The following is a 20,939-nucleotide window of genomic DNA, read 5'->3' on the forward strand; positions in this document are numbered from 1 at the left end:
AATTATAAATTAATAAATAGTCTAACATTAATTATAATCTATTAATTCATGTCTAAAAATATAATAATTATGTCTATCAAGCTCTATCAGACTATCCAAATTTTAATAAAACGATAGCGGTATGCCTTTAGAAGCACAGATGTGTCTGCCACTTTAAATGTATGGTTCACCCAAAAATTAAAATTCTGCTGCTGGTCCTCAGTAACTTCCATAGTAGAGAAAAAATGCTATCAGAGTCATTGGGGAGCAGAAACTGTTTGGTTACCCAAAGTATTTTCTTTTATGTTCAACAGAAGAAATAAATTATTACAGGTTTGGAACAACTTGTGTGAGTGTGAACGATGACAAAATTTTAATTTTTCTGCAAACTATACCTTCAACACAAGTGGACAAACCCAATCAAAAACTTCTCTTCAAACTGCGTGTTCATCATTAGTTACTGGACAGACACATTGATAATTGTCCAGTTCAGCCCTACATCTTGAGAGTATTGTGTTCAAAGGGCGGACATGAGCTCCTTGATGTTTAAGACCAGGGGTCTCCAAGACTCGGTCCTGGAGGGCCGGTGTGCTGGAGAGTTTAGCTCCAACCCTAATTAAACACACCTGAACCGGCTAATCAAGGTCTTGGGTATACTAGAAACTTCCAGGCAAGTGTTGAGGCAAGATGCAGCTAAACTCTGCAGGACAATGACCTCCAGGACCGAGGTTTGTGACCCCTGAACTGCACGATCAGGGTAGAATTATTAATGAATAACTGATATCTGTGGAATTTTGTTTTGTTGTCAAAATCAACAAAAACTTCGGTCATATTCATTCAAGCCCATACCCTGCCTGAGGGGCCTCGTCATTGTACGTCCACGCACTACGCAACCCAGCGATTCTTCTGCGCAGCCGATCAGATTTCCAAATCATGCGTCACCAAGCAACCGCCTCAGACTATGCCATAGAGATCAGTGCAGTCGCGCACCTTCTGCGTGACGTGAGCAATCCTCCTGTTTGTTTGTGTAGCTCGAGGATGAAAATGGCGGTGGGGAGAGATCAACGCGAGAATCAAACACACAAATGACCATTTGACTTGGATGACAGCAGCACTGCGGCTCCGTGAGGGAATAAATTAGTAGCTTATCGTCAGAAAAAAGTGCATTTACAACAACAAACACCCGGAGTTTAACGGGGGAACACTGCGTCCTGGATTTAAAATAGCTCCTGAAATTAGCCCGCTAACCTTGTTAGCTTAGCTAGCCTTCAACTGGAAGGTTTAACGCACACCACAGCACCACTTTAACGGAAATATTCTGTCAGAATAAGATGAACTGCGCTTTTCTCGATTTATCTCTCAAATGCAAGCTCAGTCGTAGGCGCTGGGCTTGTAGAAATATTTGCATCTGATTGAATGCATAACTAATCGCCCCATCTGGCAATATTAGCCAGCAAACACCATCCTCCAAGCCTTCTCAAAGTTCAACGAGCATCTGTAAGAGGAGAACGGACCAAAAAGGTAACTGGAATGCGTTCATGTTTTGTATTTGTTGATGTTTAGTAAAGAGATCATGTAACGGGGGCTGGACCAACTAGAGGTTACTTGATCTGAACAACCAGATGCATAAACATTGCTTAGAGATATGGGTTAGTTTGCCAGACAGGTGGAAAAGATGTGGCGTTTTTACAAACTGCTTTTCGAGCGATTAGATATTCTCTTTTTCGTACGGTGAATTATAGACCTGCATAGTGAGATCAAAGTATTTGCATTGGATGTTTAAATGTGATTGCGTTGCACGTCATGTCAAGAGATTCAGCATGGTGATTGCTGACATCTCAAGTTTGACGGTGTCAAATTGTATCTGCAGGTTTGAAACTGAAGTGCTTTGATTTAGTTGAGAATGCAGCTGTTTGGATCTTTAAGTTCTTTGAGTTTAATAAAGGTAAAAAAAACTGTCTAACAATATTCAGCATGTATAATTAATAATAATAATAATAATAATAATAATTGTTTTCACTAATATTAATAACAATTATGATAATAATTATAATAATGTTGGTATTATAACAATTATAATAATATTGTATAATAATTATTATTGTTTTATTATTTTACCAACCAGTTCACGATTATTGTTGTTATTATTTCTGATCAGGTGAATAAAGTATTATTTCATCCTGCCATATTTCATTTTACACTGACAAAAATAGGTGTAGGATATACTTTGAATTATAAATTATCAGCAAAAACGTTGAGTTAAACATGGAATTTTGAAGCAGAATGACAGAAATAGTAAAATGTACTCCAACAGTGTTTTATTTACAACTTAAAAAATAATACTAAATAATAATAATAAGAAGAATGGTTCATGTTGTTATTATTTTACTATCCATCCAATTTTTGTTGTTATTATTGTCTGATCAGTAGCATATAATATTATTTTATCCTGTCTGTATCATTCAGTTTATGGCTTTTTTTTTTTTTTTGAAGTGCAGTTAGTTATCTTTCAAAATCAGATGATTTTAATGAATTAATTTAGATTTAATTGAATAATTGAGAGTAAAGATTTTCTGACAATATTAAATTTCATAAGAGTAATAATTATCTAGTTAATAATGCTATGAGGTTGATTATTCTTAGAAATTATTATTGTCATTGTCATCATTATTATTATTGCTGACAATAAAATGATAATTATAATAATAATTGTTGTTGTTAGTTTACCGTCCTTGACTGATCAGGTGCATCAAATAGGATTTTATCCTGCCATATATTATTTTACTTGTGCTAGTGCTTTCTTAGCTTGCCACTGGAAAATGCTTTAATACTTTTTTAAGGGCCCAAATATCCAAAGCTCGCGGTCAGAATTCACAGCTCACTGTCACGCCTCTACATTCCAGCACATATTCATATAAGCATGTCCCTTACACGAACCTGCCAGGAGAGCGATAGAAGATGTGGACTTCTGTGTTTTCAAATTGCATTGTGTTTACACTTTAGTTTGGCTAAACAAGAGTGTGTAGCTGCCTTATAACTTTAACTTTATTACAGTTTCCAGTGAAGGAACTCATGGATATGTATGTTATGAATTGAAATAAGCAGATAGCTTTTGATTGTAAAGAACCGTGTAAATAATCTGGTTATTCATAACTAATTGGCTTTCAGTTTTTCTTTGTTTCATTGGTGAAGTCCAGCTAATTATGTAATAAATAGTTTTTTTTTTAAATCTCAAGGCAAGTAATTGAAGTATTTTCATACAAAGTAACTGTTGTTAATGTAGTCGTTGTATTGTCTTACGAAGGTCCCTAATGTTTTTGTTTACATATGCTCACAACTCAATGAGTAAATGATCAGCAGTCAAATCCAGATTCCAGTGTGACCAAAAGGCGACGATATCATGCTACGCACTCTTGAAGTTTCTTTCCCTGCGAGCGTCTCTCTCTGCCGCAGCATGGAGAGGGGCGCTCAGCTGTGCCTCCCTAGACGTCAGAGAGCTGACCTACATCTCTTTCGAAAAAAGCTTGTGCAGCAGCCTGTGAGAATGTGTGGGGGTAGGGAGAGCGCGCCAGAGCGAACTAGCAAATGAACGAGTGAGAGGGACAGGAAAGCAAGCCTGCTCAAGCCAGCGAACAGACGCCCACCCTGTGCAACGAGAATGGCGAGAGCGGGACCCGGGGCTCAGCGTTCCATGTCTTGTTATCAGACCATGCCCAGGCTTAACAACAACTCGGGGTTATTTTTTTAAAGTGCACGGGAACTGCACAAGATGGGCAAACTCCACTTCCCCTCTGTATGGAAGTTTGGGCGAGGGGCAACAGTTTCTGCGAGTGCAGCATCTGCTAACTGCTTCCTTTGCCTCAGGAGTTGTATTTACAGATAGCAGAGGTGGGAGGGACAGTCTCGCCCCTAAAGTTCAGAAGTACAGGATGTTGTAACAAACTCAGTGTGAGTGAAACATCAGTTTCTCCACGGAGAACATGTGCCACACTCTCTGCTATTAGAAACCTTGCAAATTTTGACACCCCTCTCCACTCTCTCAATTTGAAACTTCTCAGCTGTCACTAAAAATAAAACATTTATGCATATTTTAGTTTTTTGTCATTGAAATGACATTTTCTATCAATTAATTTAATTTTCTATGGTAATAATCTTTTTTTAATTTTTGGTTTGTGTTGTTAATTGTTATAAAAAGCATTACATTTTAATATCCCTTATAATAAGTTTTAAGGCAATTTCTCCTTAATTAAGTAATTGTGACTTAATAAGGATGCTTTAATGAAAGTTTTATCTGGCATGGGGTTGTTTTGACTTAGAATGAAACAACACAATGCTCATCTAGAAACTAGTTTCTTTAATTAGTCTAAAGATAAATTTCTATAATACACATTGCAGATAATGTGATTTATTTTTTTATTTTTTTTTACAGTGAAGAGAAAAACTTACTCATTGTCTTCTTTTCCAGTACAATTATCTAAACATTCCTAAATCAAGACGTTTATTTTATGAGCCGAATGACAGGATATTAAATCTTTCCATTTATCAAAATTTTGTGAGTTTTTGCTTAAATCAGTTAAAAATATATTTAATTTGTAAGAAAAATAAGCTTGTTTTTTTTCCTTTGAATTAAGATTTCGTTCGACATTGTCAGATATTTTTCTTGTTATTTAAACAAAAAAAACAAAACAAAAAAAAACAATGCTTGGTATTTTAAATAATTTTACTTCTCAAGTAAATATCTTAATTTAAAATGTTTAGATATTTGTGCTGGAGAACAAGACAAAAATTCAAAGTAAGAAAATCATTTTTTGCAGGGCAACTCAACAATCCTGTTGTGTTAGTTCCCATTGAGTTGTATGTGTAAACAAATGACTATTAAATGTCTTCTAGTCTGGAAGCCATGTGACTAGTAGTGTGAGACAAAAGTTGTAAGCTAGCTCTCTAGCTTTCATAAATGTATTCACAGTCTGTGACTATATTAAGCAAATGAATGAATAAATATCAAAGATTTTATCACTAGGTTTACTGTTTGAGTTTGTAAATTCAGAGGTACTTGTTTTTGTAACAATGAGCGATGCGGAAGTAGACTAGATTATTATTACTAACAAACAGTTAGTAGTCCAGATTAACGTCTCTCTTCTTCTATCAACAGAGCATACATATGGAAATATTTAGTGAAATCTGCTTCTATGTCCTAATTCACCCTGTTTCTCCAGAGGTTATTGTCATTATGCTTCTTGAAGTGTTTTGAATTTGAATGCTTCCTGAAAGTCATTTCAGTCTATACACAGATGTTACTTGCATGGAAATTGTGTTCAGAGTTCTCATCTACAGATGTTCGTTAGATCTATTATTGTTTGGAGACGTGAGTAATTACTGCACAAACTGTGAACACATTAGAAGAGTCAATATATCTGTTATTTGCAGTGAAAATCTGACCTTTCTTCAAACAAAGCTTCATGCCTTGTTTTTTTATGTATGACAACACACACCTTTTTCTTTTCTTTGTCCTTTTTCTATTGCTTTTCATATTATCCTCCTTCATTGACTTCCAAAAGGGCAGCATTATAATGTATTTCTATTAGATACACTAAACATGGTGAGCAGCATCCTGCTTTTCTAGTCCTGAAATTAATTTTCTCTTATTTCTGTTTCAGTCAGATTTACTTATATACTTACATTTAACAGCCATTAACTATTTAAAAGCTCTATGAAAATTTAAAAGAGAGATCCTCAAAGTTTCGCATACGCCATTATGGAGTCTAATCTGTTTTCCTTTGCTTTTTGATTTCTGGCTCTGTTTGTGTTTTTTTTTATTTATTTTTTTTCTACAGATTTCTGTCTAGAAGGATTGAATGTATTTTGAAAATTTTTGTTATTTGTGTTTTTTTTTTTTAAGTTTCTTTTCTGACATGCTAGCTGCAACAAAATCTCAGTTTATTCTGTTTAGTTTGTCATAATATGTGCCCTGACATCTCAAAGAAATACTTAAGAAATATTTTATGAGTAACAGAATAGGTAGACAAGAGTTTGTCAAGTTTTCAGACTTTATGCATTATTTTGTCCTCATGTCATTTAAAATGCATTCTGTTTTGTATTGAAATGTATTCTATATTAAAGTTTTAAAATGCAATTTATTCCTGTAATGGCAAAGCTTAATTTTCAGCAGCCGTTTCTCAAGTCTTCACTGTCACATGTTCCTGAAACTTTTGATAAATTTAATGCATCCTTGCTGAATAAAAGTATTAATTTCTTTCAAGAAAAAAAATCTTATTAACCCCAAAGTTTTGAACGGTTGTTTACATGTTTGAAGAATCAATTCTATGATTAACAGCTAAAAAAGACAATATGTGAAATGCAGGTGAAGATGTTTTTTTTTTTACAGTTGGGAACTGAAGTGCCGCATTATTTGTGGTTGTTTTCTGCATTTGCTTGTAAAATTGCTGCATTTTGCTCATGCATTATCATTGCTTGTATTTATTTTACACTCATTTGTATAATACAGTGTGGTTTAATAACATTTCCAAATCAAAATGTGCATCTGCATTCAGTGCAAATGCACTGATGACTTCATGATATCTTGGATTTCTCATCATTCTGTACTAGGACAGCATATGATTGTGACATTTAAAAAAACAAACAAACAAAAAAGACAATGCTGACATCGCTGGTGCTTACATGATGTTGTCATAAAAGAAAAATTAAGTGACAACAGCTACTGCATTTGGTATTCTGTGATCATGCTGACATTTTAAAGCTGAGATTTTCTTCTCCACAGTACACTAAATTTGATTAATGAATGGTATTTCTCATACATGGCCAAATCCTATTGCATTACATATAAAATTCATCGTATGTTATGATCACTTAACATATTGCTTTCTGAAATACTTAATTCTGATTGGTTGATTGTGGCATTCTTCAGTCAGATATTTTATATATAACGAGTCTAATGAATACCAAACTGTTTAACAGACTGCAACCAGTTTCCTTTATATAGCTGTTCTAGTTTTACAGCTCTCATATCATTCAGCAGTCTCTTTCTTCTCACATAAAACAGAAATTTGTGCCCATCTAGGCTAGTCAGTATGTAGCTATGAAATAAGTGCATAATAGAACATTTTCATTCAAGTTATAGCTCTGAACATTACCTTTCAAGATTTTAATTTTGTGTGTATTCCATTGGATTCACATCTAGCTTTACTTTTATGCTGCACTGTAATAGCCTATTTGCTAAATGTATCCCATATATTTAGGCTTAATAGTTCTGGGGCACAGAAGACCATATCATGTAATACATGGTATACAGTAGTCAACATTTGAAGTGGATCAAAAAAGTTAATCAAAGTTGTCCTAAGACAAGAACAGGTATTGTTTTTGGTTTTAGGACAACTTTGATTAAAAGGTTTTGATGCTCTTTAAATGTTGACTACTGTATACTGAAGGCCACCTCTGCAAAAAAGTAAGAAACTTTATATGAGAAGGATTTTGATTTTGAGGTTGTCTGGTACTGCCATTGGTCTAGAAACAACAGTGATTAATATACAGTATGGCTAGCAGGGCTCAACGCTAAGGATTTTTAAAAATTTTTACTTGCCGTGCCACAAACAATAAAATAGTTGCTTGTTATCTTTTTTCTCATAGATAAGCATACATGACACCAACATTTTAGATACCATTTAAATTTTACAATTCTCAATTCCAATTTTGATACGACAGCAAAAACTACTAGCCTGACAAATATTACATTTATTAAAGACAAGTGAACAGTGAGTAAATAAGAATAAATGACAAACAATAGCAAAACTTTATATATAGAACAAAGATACAAATGAAATGATGCTTTATGGAAAAACATCAGACGGGCTGAATGAGACTCAAACTGGAAAATTGGTTCAAATAAAACAAAATATGGCCAGTCGACCAGTGCATCTGTACTCCACTTTATTAATTAAATATAGATTAATCATTGTTAAAGCTAAAAAAATTACTCGTCAAGACAGGTATTTTCACATACTTTTGTAAGTTTTTGTCTGTTCAAGTGCAAGAATGCGCATTGTACACACAGAACACAGTGTGTGAGTACTGAATGGAATTGTCTTTCGCATCTTGTTTGAATGCTTTAAAATCGCTTTAAATTTTGAAATCAGTAAGGCTTGAAAACACATGCAAATGATAAACTTTTGTGACGATTCGTCAACTGTCCTGAGCATCTTTCATGCTGGCCCCGTGGGGGCAGCCCTAATTGTCAAGCCCTGGCTAGTGTTTAGGAAAATTAGTGGTGATGCATTCTTTTGCCATAGATTTTTTTTAAAGACTTGTATTATTCATCATAATGAGGGCTAATCAATAGTTCTCAAGCATTCTAAATGCCTTCTTTTCTGCTGTGCTTCAGTTTTCTCATTTACTTTCCCATGACATTGCGGGAAACTTGTTTTATCTCAAGCAGGCTTTAACTCCAGGCAGTTTCTTGTATTAAATACCCAATGCATTTTAATCTCGTTTTTGGCTTATATAGCTGAATATCATGGTGTTGTAGTACATATCTAGGTTGTGTTTCAAAGTAATGAACAAAGCATTCATTATTAATATATGTAGTCCTGCAGTTTTTGTTTTAAATCTACTAGTAGCTTTGTTCTTTAAATATGAAAAGTTATGATCCCACTGGTGCGCAAATTGATAGCCTACTCTTCAAATACCTTAAGGGCCCCATGAGAATCAATATTGTTTCTAGAGAATACTGGTCTGGAACAAGAACAAAGGCCAATTTGAAGTCAAAAGCTTTATGGTTTCCTGGTTGCTATAATCTAGAATGCATACAAGCACACATTCAATCAAACCCTCAGTGCTCTCTGCCCTAGGTCTTACATCTGTTGAGGTGAAGTAAAAGGTTCTTAATTGACGCAGCAGGAAATCTTCACTTTGATCTTCTCCCTGTATACAAATCATTCGATTTGATCACAGCTCAGCACCGATCAGCTGCTTGCCTGAAGCCATTATCCAAATAGATTAGCTCCTCATTTTATAATCTCTTTCTTTTCATGAAACTTCATGGCAAAGCTTGAGAGTGCAGTCTTTCGTCACTGTTATATAATGTGTGCCTTAAGACGTGTTCACAATGCCAGCGATTTGCAAAATTTGCCATTTTGATGTTTGTGTAATTCATTTTGCTTCCTCATCCCCAGTTCATGTTCTCTTGTGATTCATCCACAGGTTGCATTGAGCGCCCATTTCCTCCTGCCTCCCCTAGTGGGATGGTTCTGCATGACACGGAGGGGGTTCTGTAACCCCCTCTCTGTTCTCCAGTTCCCATCCCGTAAACCCAGCGGACCACAGCCATAGTGTTCCCTTCAATGATCATCCCTCTTGAGCTCTAGATCAAGTAAGTCAGCCACATTGAGTTTTATAGATCCAGACTCTTAGTTAACCCAGCGACCTCCGGTATTAAAAAGATAGATTTTATCTGTACACTTCAGTAACTTTCATTTAAAACATCCACAGACTACTTTTTAACTATCAAGGTCCTTCGTAAAGTCACAATCTGTGCTGATGTGCAGCAGGTTATTGATGTGGATATGGTGCAATTGTATAAACACTTTGCCAAGCCTTGGTTAGGCTTTATTCGTGTGGCTTATAACTAGATGTAGTGTATCAGACCTTACAGTTGCTATGGCAATGCAAAAAATTATTTTGCACACATATGCATTTATGACTAGACTAGTCTTGGCTTCTGTTGAATTTTTTACATTCACTGATAACATGACTTGTCATGTACAGTAGTCATGTATGCTTGATGTTACATAACTTCTGTTTGCTTCTGCAGTTTTGTTACATTTTCATTTTACACTGATAGGTAAAAAACAAGCAGGTTAGTTTATTTAAAAAGCAAAAAAAAGCAGTGTTATTTTAATATTATTTATGTACTTTTATAGTGTTTTTATATTTTTGATTAGGTTTAGATATTTTTAGTTTTCTTTTGAATTTTATTATTTTTTTTATTATAGTGCTTATTTCAGATACTAAAAATGCTTAATTTCAGTAACTGAAATAATTAAAAAAATAAAATATATTTTTTTTGCCAGTTAATAGTAATAGCACTAGGGATGTAACTATTCACTCAACTCACGATTCAATTTGATTCATTATTATTGATTTCACGTTTTGATTCGATTCAAGATTTTGTTTAACAAAATGAGATTTAAGACAAATTATAAATTAAATGTGTCCTTTTATTATTGCTTGACCAAAATGCTGCACATTTCTTTGTGCACTATTAACACTATAATAATATACTAATATAGCACTTGCATATCATTGCTCTTTTGTTGGTTTTGATTGCTTCTTTTGTCCTCATTTGGATAAAAGCGTCTGCTATATGACAAAATTTTAATATAATGTAAATGTAAATAACAAAACCAAATTGAAATTTTAGAACAAGCCCCAAATCAAATAAATATTCAACACAAATAAAAGAAATCTCTTCATATAAGCAAAATAAGGCTTTGTCTGTGCTCTTTCCATTAAAAATTATAGTCAACCACTGCATTTTAATCATGATTCAAACAAAGATGCTGCATACATGCAACATGAGCAGTTTTTACTTTAAATTAGATTGTATAATTTCTAAATTTGAAGCAAAAACAGAATGGTTTGACTTCAGTTTTGTGAAACCTTACATAACAGATATCTGCATGAAACAGCGGACGAGCTGAATGAGATGCAGATTCACTCTCTGCCAGCAGGTGGCGCTTAAAGCCTTTCCTTGGTTTCCGCTGTAAACAAAGCAGCGCTGCACTTGTGAACTTTAATGTGCATTATACAGATGCAAGATAAAAAGAAGAAATACCATCTTAATGAATCACGATTTGTTTAGCATCTCAACCGATTTGAAATGTCACATATTTGAATCGATTTTCAACCAGCTCGCGGTTAATCGTTACATCCCTAATTATAGCACCAAATATCTGATGACCATATTCTACTGCTGTGTAAATGTTGCCTACACACAGCCTTACACAATTTTACTTCTTGCACAGGTTACACTGGGTGTCCATTCTCTGCTGCCTCCCCCTGGTGGGATGGTTCTGCATGACAGGGAGGGTGTGGCACCATAGCCCCCTCTCCTTGAGATCTCTCCCACCATAAACCCAGTGGACCACAGCCATAGTGTTCCCCTCAATGAGCATCCCTCTGGAGCCCTAGATCAAGTAAGTCAGCAGATCATGCAGAAGCTCAAAGCTGTATTAAAATAACCTGTATTGGCAATAGCTGAAACTGTGGATCCAGCCGTAACAAGCATTTTATAGTAGGAAATGTTTACGTAATCATCTAGTGTTTTGGAGTAACTAACTACAAGTTGTGATGGTACTAACTGGACTGTGTTCTAGTGGCGTGACAGTAGCTCAGCTATTTTCAAAATAGTGTAGCGCTTCCAGTAACAAGCTATTTTCTCCAAACAGTGGTGGCATGACTAAACATTACATCACCGTTGTTTATATCACATTATATTACACGTCTAGCCTCGTGTGCAGAGGTAAAAATCAGATACTCGTAACATAATATTGGGTGTTTATTTTATTGATTCAAATGGTTTGTTCATACATTGTTTTATAGTGACTTTTTTTTAAATGTTAAATTCTCCACCATTCAAATGTTTTAGGCCATTCAGATTTTTTGGGGGAAACAAATAAATACTTTTATTTAGCAAGAATGCATTAAATTCATCAAATGTGACAGTAAAGACATGTATAATGTTACAAAAGATTTATTTGTTGTTCTAAAGGCTGTTCTATTAAACTTTCTATTCATCAAAAATCCTGAAATTTTTTGATCATGGTTTCCACAAAAATATTAAGCAGCATAACTGTTTTAAGAATTGATAATAAGAATAAATGTTTCTTGAGTATAAAATCAGCATATTAGAGTGATTTCTGAAGGATCATGTGACACTGAAGACTAGAGTAAAGGCTGCTGAAAATCTCAAACCTAAAATTTTTGAATGGTATTGTAAATTTGTTAATGCATTTTATATCTGTTTATATAAATTAGGGTGCGTTTATATTTTTATTAGCGTACATATTAAAGGCTGATTTATACTTCTCAACCTCATGTCGTTCCAAACCCGTAAGATATCCGTTCATCATTGAAACACAAATTAAGATATTTTGATGAAATCCGAGAGCTTTCTGACTGTAGCATCATGAAATTACGGTTGAACCACTGATGTCACATGGACTATTTTAACAATGTCCTTACCTTTCTGGGCCTTGAATGTGTCAGTTGTGTTGCTGTCTATGCAGGGTCAGAAAGCTCTCGGATCTGATCAAAAATATCTTAATTTGTGTTCCGAAGATGAACAGAAGTCTTATGGGTTTGATCCCTTTAACATTAATATTATTAAAAATATATCATTTTTTTTGTGCACATGTCTAGCTGCCCGTTCTTTTTTTTTTTCAGTTAATTATATAATTTAATTGCTTTATAATTATATATATTACCCTTTTTTTGTTTTTGTTTTTTTGTAACTTGTGTAGCTTTTTAAAAATATTCAGTAGTTTGTATCTTGGCACACAATAGTTTCACTTCTGCTTGTATTATTCTTATTTGGATAAACAAATCTATTAAATGAATAAATATAAAAGTGTAAGTAGCTTCCAAAACTGTATATCATAGTCCTCTTATTGTGGAATCACAACTGTCAACTAATGTCATCACTGCAAAGTTAACCGATAAATTGTGTCCCTAAGACAGTTGTTTCTGTTCAAACAAGTAAGGTATTCAGTACAGCACACTACTTTGAGGTGTTTCAGATATGAATTATTGGTGCTAGGGACAGTCGGTGCAGGTGTAACACTATTCCTTACCCTACTGCATGGTGTTTTCTGCGATTGCTTATACTAGATGTGTAGTGGTAGTTCAGCTGTTGTCATGGTAATGTGAAACCCCATTGTGCCTGCACTGCATCTATTTTCACTGTTTTATTTTGCAGTTAAATTTTCACACTCAAACTTGGGTAGTTTAATTATTAGCATGGTTTAATGTATGCATTAAAGAACCCGCTTTTGCTGATTGCTGTATTATTGTCTTTGATGCTTTAGAAGGACTCTCCACCCCTTGTTATTGGGTTGCTTGGTTTCCCGTTCTAGTTCTGCCCACACTAAAATCTAATTGGTCTAAATTACAGATCCTCATGTATATTAATCTTCAAATATAGGCAAGAAGAAATTGATTGTAGAAGTTATGAAACATTTGATATTATGAAGAAGAGAAAATCAATGTGACTGGGAGAAATTAGTGATCTGCCTTGCATAAAAGTCAAAAATTTGTACACCTTACCTAATAGCATTTTATGTATTTTGTGATAGTGCAAACCTTCTTTAATTTTGTGATAGATATTTTAATCTAGGATTGTGCAGTGTTTCCTTCAATTTTGATGTATTAATTATGAAAAAGTGTAATTCATTCTGTTTTCACAAACAGGCTTATATTAGTTTGTAAAAGTCCCAGTTAATAAGATTATTGCAAGTAAATCCAACCAGCTACATTAAATAAAAGATTTACCATACTGCAGATTAAAGGAGTGAGACAGAGTGCTTTATTCTTCCTCCATACTTTCATTTCTGTGAATTAAAGTAACTAAAACGGTAATAAATTTGTGAAGTAAAAGCATAAAAAAATTCATCAGCATTTACCTGTGTGCATGTTTTTAAGATGCAAAGCACACAACATACATACAGAGATGTAGGTTAAAGCTGTCAGATGGTATGTTTTCATCCTGGTTACTGGTATCATACAAGCTGTAATCAAATGCAAAAACCCCCGACTAAAATGTAATTTGCTCCATTTCCTAATGTATGGAAAAATGCTCATGCTGATCACTTAGTTGCTTGGAAACCAGCTGAATTGACAGACCTCCCTTTTAATATGAGGGTAATCACTGACTTGCATGAATTAGTCAAAAACCCTTCAGTTTGGAATAAGGCAGTTTATTTCGCTTGTACGATGATTGCATGCCTGTGTTTTCTTTAAAGGTGTTTGTGCTGATTGTACAGTGCTTTGACACCTGGTTTCTTAGCCGCAGTTGTCAGACTTCTCTTTACTGCTTCCGCATACTTAGGTTGTACTCTCCCAACAATTTTCCCCATAATTATCGGGTTTTGTTTGACATGTGTTTTGTGTTATGGAACCCATGATCTTATTCTCATGTCGAGAGTACAGTGTTATACAGTAAGGTTTGGGTAATTTAATGCTGATAAGGCTCAGAACAACAATTTTTTCATGATTAATACTCTGTGTTTCATTTGTATTCAGTTTTACGTTTGTTCCTTTGCAAGACTGCAACCTGGGGTCAGAGGAGGTGAAAAAAAAATACTATGGAGACTATTGGAAAATCAAGTGCATACTCAAGGGTGCAATTACACTGAATAGCAAAGAGAAGCTAGGCTGTAGCACAGTGGTTTTCAAACAGATTCTGAGTTTGTTTTTAAGCCTGTAAAACACAAGCATGTGGCTTTGTGTGTGTTATCAATTTGTGTGCACAAGCAGAATATGTGCATGAATGAAGACACCAAACAGAGGGAGATTTCCATAGTGTTTTTTTTATCACTGTCCAAGTAAACACACTTTTAAAATAACATTGATTTTCTTTATTTCTCCAACTTCATAAGAATCCACTGACCTCATTTTAAGCCAGACTTGTTTGCATGCTATCGAAGCTGACACTATAATTTAGAGTTGTTCAGATCCTGTCTCTCTGTAGTTATGTCACTTAGAGCATATTGCTGCAACTATAGCTTCTTTGTGCTGTTGAAATTAGCCCTGCTGCATTGGACTATTTCTTTCTTAACCCTGTAATGCCAGACATAATAAAGATAATAGTTCATTTTTTTTTCATCAGAATTAAAAAAAAAAAAAATTTTTTTGTTAAGTATAATATTTGATACATTAGGCTTTTATGGCCCAGTAGGTATGATGTAGGATGCATTCAGATGCCCAAACTGAGCAAAAATATACAATTTGTTGACTTGCTGGTAATTATTTGGCTAAAAAGTAAGATAAAATCCTTATAGCTTCTAATGTGACTCAGTGAGATTTCTAGAAGCTTACTTACCTAAAATGCATATAAATATAATTTGTGACTCTGTATTGCCCAATAATATGTTTTGGGATGAAAGTTAAGATCCAGAAGCCAGATGTATCTGTAAGCATTAATCATGAAATATTACTAACACTATGAGTTATTCCAACCTTTACTTTATATATTTCACAGCAAAAAGACCTGAAGGTGGATGTTTTTAGAATTTTACTGAATTAAAAAAAAATAAAAACTTTCAATCAGAGGGCAGCAAACATGTAGAAGATTGTGTCCGATTGTATATCAAAATTTTGATCCTGTAAGTAATTTAGAGGTCTTAGAAATTTGCGTATTAAGTATAAAAGACTAAGATCTCTAGGATCAAAGTAAATATCCTGAATCAAGGTATAAACAATTGTGTCAAACAATATGTTCCCATTTGTGTGTGTGTGTGTATATATGTATATATATATATATATATATATATATATATATATATATATATATATATATATATATATATATATATTATAATATATATATTACAAGCTTGTTTTTCATTCAGACAAATTCCTGACTAATCCATTTTGAAAATGTAGTTTTGCACATGCCTTGGATCATTGTCAATTTTTTCAAAATAATTTTGGTCAAATTTCTGCTTTGGGAAGCTCACGATTCTTTGAGAAATATTGAATTATTTGGCACATCATCAAAGAATGAGTCACGACTGTTGCTTCAGCTTCACACTGTGTTCAGATTTTCAGGGAGAGCTGTATACATTTTCTCTCTCTTCTGCATCGCTATGGGGAGGTAGACAGCAACAGTGACTCCACGGCTTCTCATGGAGCAAACCATTGACGGATGGAGGGGGCCGGGTGTGTGAAGTCAGGCGTGGGATTTGTCTGTTTCGAAACTTCCTTGTTCTGCTGCTGGTCTCCTCTACGAGGGCCTCTCCCCTCTCGTGTTGAGCTGTGCCCTGTTAGCTCACTTTTATGAGACACTTTTTCTCTTTTCGTCTGGCGTGAGCACTGATAAGAGTGTGTAAACAATACTTTTCATCCCCTCTCCTTCGGTTTATGGTGGTCTGTCCCTCTCGCTCAGTGACATACGTTGCTGTTCTGTCTGCGCGTGAGGTGATTAGTGTAGCTCTCGACGAGAAGGAGCCCCGTATCCTGGGAAATGGCACGACACACGGCCACAGCTCGTGCTTACAGAGGGGTTAGCGCAACTGTCATGGACCTTTCTCTGACCGGACAGGCTGAGTTGGCCAACTTCATAGGTGACAGCTGAGCCCTGCCTCAAGTGTGTGAGTGAGCAAACGAGAGAAAGAGCGAGTGAAAAGGAAAATCCCTTCCACTGTTTTTCTCCCATAAGCAGGTTGTTTACTTTCAGGCTGACTGTGTGTGCGTGCACATACGCGTGGGAGAGTATGTGTGCCGAGCATGTGAAGGGACTGCAGGCCTCCCAGGGCTTTCATAGTTTGTTTGTCTGCTTATGGACGTGTGAGGAGATTTTACACACTAGCATGGAGAGTGAGTGACCAAAGTGAGCGCAGATTAGAATGTTCACATTTTAAAATGTTGTTGTGGATGTAATGAGGATAATGTTTTTTTGTTTTTGTACTAGTAGAATGAGTGAGATCCTCTTGATTTTGAAGTGTTCTTCACACTGTGCTCTCCATGAATATTTAATCAGTGTTAAATAGGGAAATTTATGAATGTTGTTTTACTCTATGCAAGTATGTGATTGCTTCTAGCTATGCAAGCTCACTTTCACTCAATGTTTCATTCTGAAATTCACATTGAGACACAAATATGCATTGCATTCTCAGTGTTACCACAGGGGGTGCTATAATAGACTTTAGAGCAGTGGTTCTCAGGCAAGGGGGCTGGGGCCCACTAGGTGCCTCAGCAAACTTCCAAGGGGTCTCAAGTTGACTTTAAATGTTTTAAAATAAGCATGAACAACTGCAAATCAAGATATTTCCTAATTTAATTAACCCCAAACCTCTTGAATTGTGCAATGTAATTATTAGTAATTATTTTAATTACTTCATTTAATTGTAACGCTTCTAATTTTTGTATTTTTTATTTTTTAAAGGATGAGGCATCTTTAAGTATTCTTGTTGACTGTGGGGGCCTTGAAATCAAAAAGGAGGGGAACCACTGCATTAGAGTAAACTTCTATCATCTTTTATGGTCAGTTTTCTTTTTCAGGTCAGCTGAGAACCTGAACTAAGAACTGTGCAGTAGGGTTGTGCTGATAGTATTGTGTATCGACAATAGTCAGAGATATCGACTATAGCAGATGTCTCTGTCGATAGTCAAGACGATATTAGGCTCATTCTCCTATTAATGTATTAAATTCTAATAATAATAATTATTATTATTTTTCTTTTTATTAGGTGGCCTATTATAATTCGCTATCAAACTGCCCAGCTATTTCACTTCAGCACCGCATTTCACACACACGCGTGGGCAAATGAGGTTTAGAGCCTGTAGCCAGTGAAGAAGTCTCCATCCACAAACAGACATACATCGTCTGCAGATATAAGGTATTTCATTGCAATTTAACAAGTAATCTGAACGGCCTATATATGTGCAATATTTTAAACGAGCCCTCACTAACTGAGTTTAATGCCACAGTTATGTTAGAATGCATCTCATTCTTGTGTCTGTGGTGGTGCATCGTGCTCATCATGGGGCGCACAGTCCGGAGCGCTGTATGGCTGATGCATCAGTTCAATTGAACTTTACTCCAAATATATGAACTTACCTGTTTTGAATACTTTGTATTTAAAGTTTTCGTTTATGTCCAATATTAGTGTTAAACTGTTGGACTTTAAATGAAACTATTGATTTTCACCGTTGACTGAGTTTGAAGAGCATTTAGACTGATAACTTCCGTGCGCAGATGCGGCAATTGTCACAGGACGCGCAATATGACAGTTGCGTCCGACTATATATGACCTAGCTGTTTTAAATACAGTATTTTTATATTTAAAGTTAGTTTATCAGTATGTTTGAAAGTATATTTTTTCGATTATTGGTGATTTCATAGGCTCTCTCGCACCTGCGTGGCTTAAAACACCAAATAGTTATGCTATGACAAGGACAAATAGTCTCTCTCTTGCTCCACCCATGCATGATAATATCGTGTATGGTCGATCTCATGGGCTGACGATATGACAATTCAAAAAATGAACATATCGCCCAACAATACTGTGCAGCATACCTAGACACATGGGATCTGTTTTCTGATATTGTAAAAAAAATCTGCAGGATTGGTCCTCAACATGTTGGAAGTGAACTTTAACAGGTCAGCAAACACTACCCTCACAGTTGTATTGTTGAACCCTAAAGGTAGTGATCCTTTGTTCAGGCCGAGATGTCTGAAATCACAGATACAAGATGAGATGATAGGGTTGTCAGATTGAAATGATGGGTAGTCTTACATACAGTCTGCAATTATAGGACAAGCTGTGTGCCTTTATCATAGAGCCCATTGTGTTTATTGAGACTAATAGGGGACAAAGTACTGAGCCCTGAGGCACCCCATACATATTCACCCAGCACATTCATTTATGCTTACAAAATATGCAGTGAGACATCAAAACTCAGACGTCTGAAGACTGAGCAGTGGGTTGTACCGAAGACAGCATTCAAATTGACAAAAGACCTCCCATAAGCAGGTCAGCAGCCAGCCAGCACAGGTAGCCGATTGGCACCAGGGAAAAGTCACACCCTTGATATAAAGAGAGAGAGAGAGAGACACACACACACAGACAAGTATACACATGATTGTTTGTCTGGTGAAGCTAAATTGAAAACATTTTAATTTATTTTATCTCGTTTATTTTGATGTATAAAGAACTCTGTTTTGGTTATATTGGGCATTGTAACATTGCTTGTTAGTTTGTGTTTGTGTTCGTTTGTATTGATAAATCATTAGACATCAACATCTCAATCAACATCTGTTGATTTCTCTGGGTAAACTCTTGTGATAATGGGTATGAAGTCTTACCATACTAATGATTAGGGGTGCAACGGATCGTAGCTGATCTGTTTGGCACACATGTGATTTGTGGATTAACTGTTAAGTTTAACCATCATAGAGTGAAAGTTTATCATTTGCACATGTTTTGTCTTGCCAATTTACACATTCAAGCAATTTTAACTTGTGTGCTTTTGGTAAGTATTCTATTAAAAACAGTCGGTTATACCTTAAGTGAAAGTAAACAGCTGAGAAAGAAACTGGATGTATATCAGTATTAAGTCCATTTGTTCTTAAAGAGACAGCAGCCAATAAATACCTTCTTATGTCCGCTTATCAAATAACACCACAGCTTTAACAAAAATTAATCTTTATTTAATGTGTGAGCCCTATTGTGTTATTTTACACTGAATTATAACATTTCTGCACCTGAATACTACTGTTACTGACTTTATTTGTAACTGTGTTATGTAGTATTCATCTATGCTTGTAATTTGTGTAATTGTTCTTGTTTTATTACTGACCTTATTAGTTAAGCTACTAGTTTTTGCTGTAGTATAGAAGTTCTTAAAGTAATCTTTCAGTAAATTTTCCAATCCAATCCATGACTCAAAATCCATAATATGATCTGAACCGTGAGTTTTGTGATCCGCTGCACCACTACTCATGATATTCTTTTACTAAAAGCAAATGCAAAGATGGGAAATGTGTTAGTCTTTCTATAGTTTTTCTGTCTGTTTAGTCATTTTTGTGTGTGATCTACATAACTTTAAGAGTTCTAAATTAAAACTATTTTCTATTACGTAACCATTAACTATTATAACTATTAAGTTACATAAAGCATAAAGCTTCAAATTACATGAAAGCCTTGTTTTTGTACAACAACTTGAAAACTATAAAGACTGTGGACATGTACCTAACCTACTAATGTTACTTTGCTAACTTTATTCTTACCTTATGTTTAGTCCGCGTGTTCCGCTTCGTAGTAATTATTTTGTACTGAGTAAATAAAACAAGGTTATTGTTTGTTGTGTGTACCTAAGAAGATTGGCTGGGATTACATAGATAAATTTTGCAATGGAAAAAATGCACATTGTCTTGAACAAATGCAGATTAATTCAAAACTAGATATATTCACCTAAAGATGAAAAAACTTAACATTTTATTGTTGATTTCACTGATTTAATTACATGACATTTACATCCACTCAGATTTTTTTTAAATTTTTTTCAGTGTGGAAAAAAAAAGTTTTAGATATTAGAGTTACATGATGGCATTAAGGGTTTTTTTTACCTCTTGGCAGAAGAAGATAACAGTATGTTCTCTCTTATCCATTTCTTTCAAAGAGATTTAATTATAGCTCCATTAAATAGCCCCACAACTTATTACCAGATATAAGATAGAAGCATCAGCTTACATGCAAACTTACACGCAACTAAAGACTGATGACTCAGAGTTTATAAACAGGACTAAGCTGACCTATAGACAAGATTCATGACTGTTTCGTCAACTTCGTACAGCTTAGCATTTAGTGTGTTTTATCCACTGCATTTGGCGAGGGAATTTGAAATCAGATTGGACGATGCCAATTATTTCTTATCTAGCAAGAAATATGAGCTCCAGCAGACGGTAAAAGACTAACTTGTTTGAAAGACTAATGTGCTAATGCGACAAATTATTGTTTTTCTTATTAAACTACAATGCGGAATGTAAAATGTTGTTAATGTGAATGGACATGCATTGAGATATTGAAATATCACTCTTTGGAAGATAAAGGCACAGAAATGGTGTCCCATTAGCTAGCAATTGTGAAAAAAGTGCTCAAAACAAGTTTTGGGAAGTTGAAATATACTAAGGTTCTGTGAATGTTTTTGTGTAAATCACATGTCCATTT

The 20,939-nt window shown here is 34.9% G+C and overlaps 1 protein-coding gene across 3 annotated transcripts in view; it reads left to right on the top strand.

Annotated features, from left to right (window-relative positions):
• Positions 1 to 676: 676 nt before the first annotated feature.
• The window catches only part of LOC109080239 (nuclear receptor coactivator 1-like), a 52,703-nt gene continuing 32,440 nt past the window's right edge, over positions 677 to 20,939 (top strand). The window contains exons 1-3 of one of the 3 annotated variants that reach the window (XM_042778029.1): positions 677 to 1,500; positions 9,193 to 9,361; positions 11,016 to 11,186. Coding sequence is in view for 1 of the 3 variants with exons in the window: in XM_042778027.1 (XP_042633961.1) it covers positions 16,232 to 16,331 (100 nt within the window). In the remaining 2 variants the exon portion in view is untranslated. Of the gene's footprint in view, positions 1,501 to 9,192; positions 9,362 to 11,015; positions 11,187 to 15,701; positions 16,355 to 20,939 lie in introns of those variants that run through there. The other 2 variants (XM_042778027.1, XM_042778030.1) reach the window with 2 other exon arrangements.

This window comes from Cyprinus carpio, chromosome A20 (assembly GCF_018340385.1).
Source record: "Cyprinus carpio isolate SPL01 chromosome A20, ASM1834038v1, whole genome shotgun sequence".
Lineage (NCBI taxonomy): Eukaryota > Metazoa > Chordata > Actinopteri > Cypriniformes > Cyprinidae > Cyprinus > Cyprinus carpio.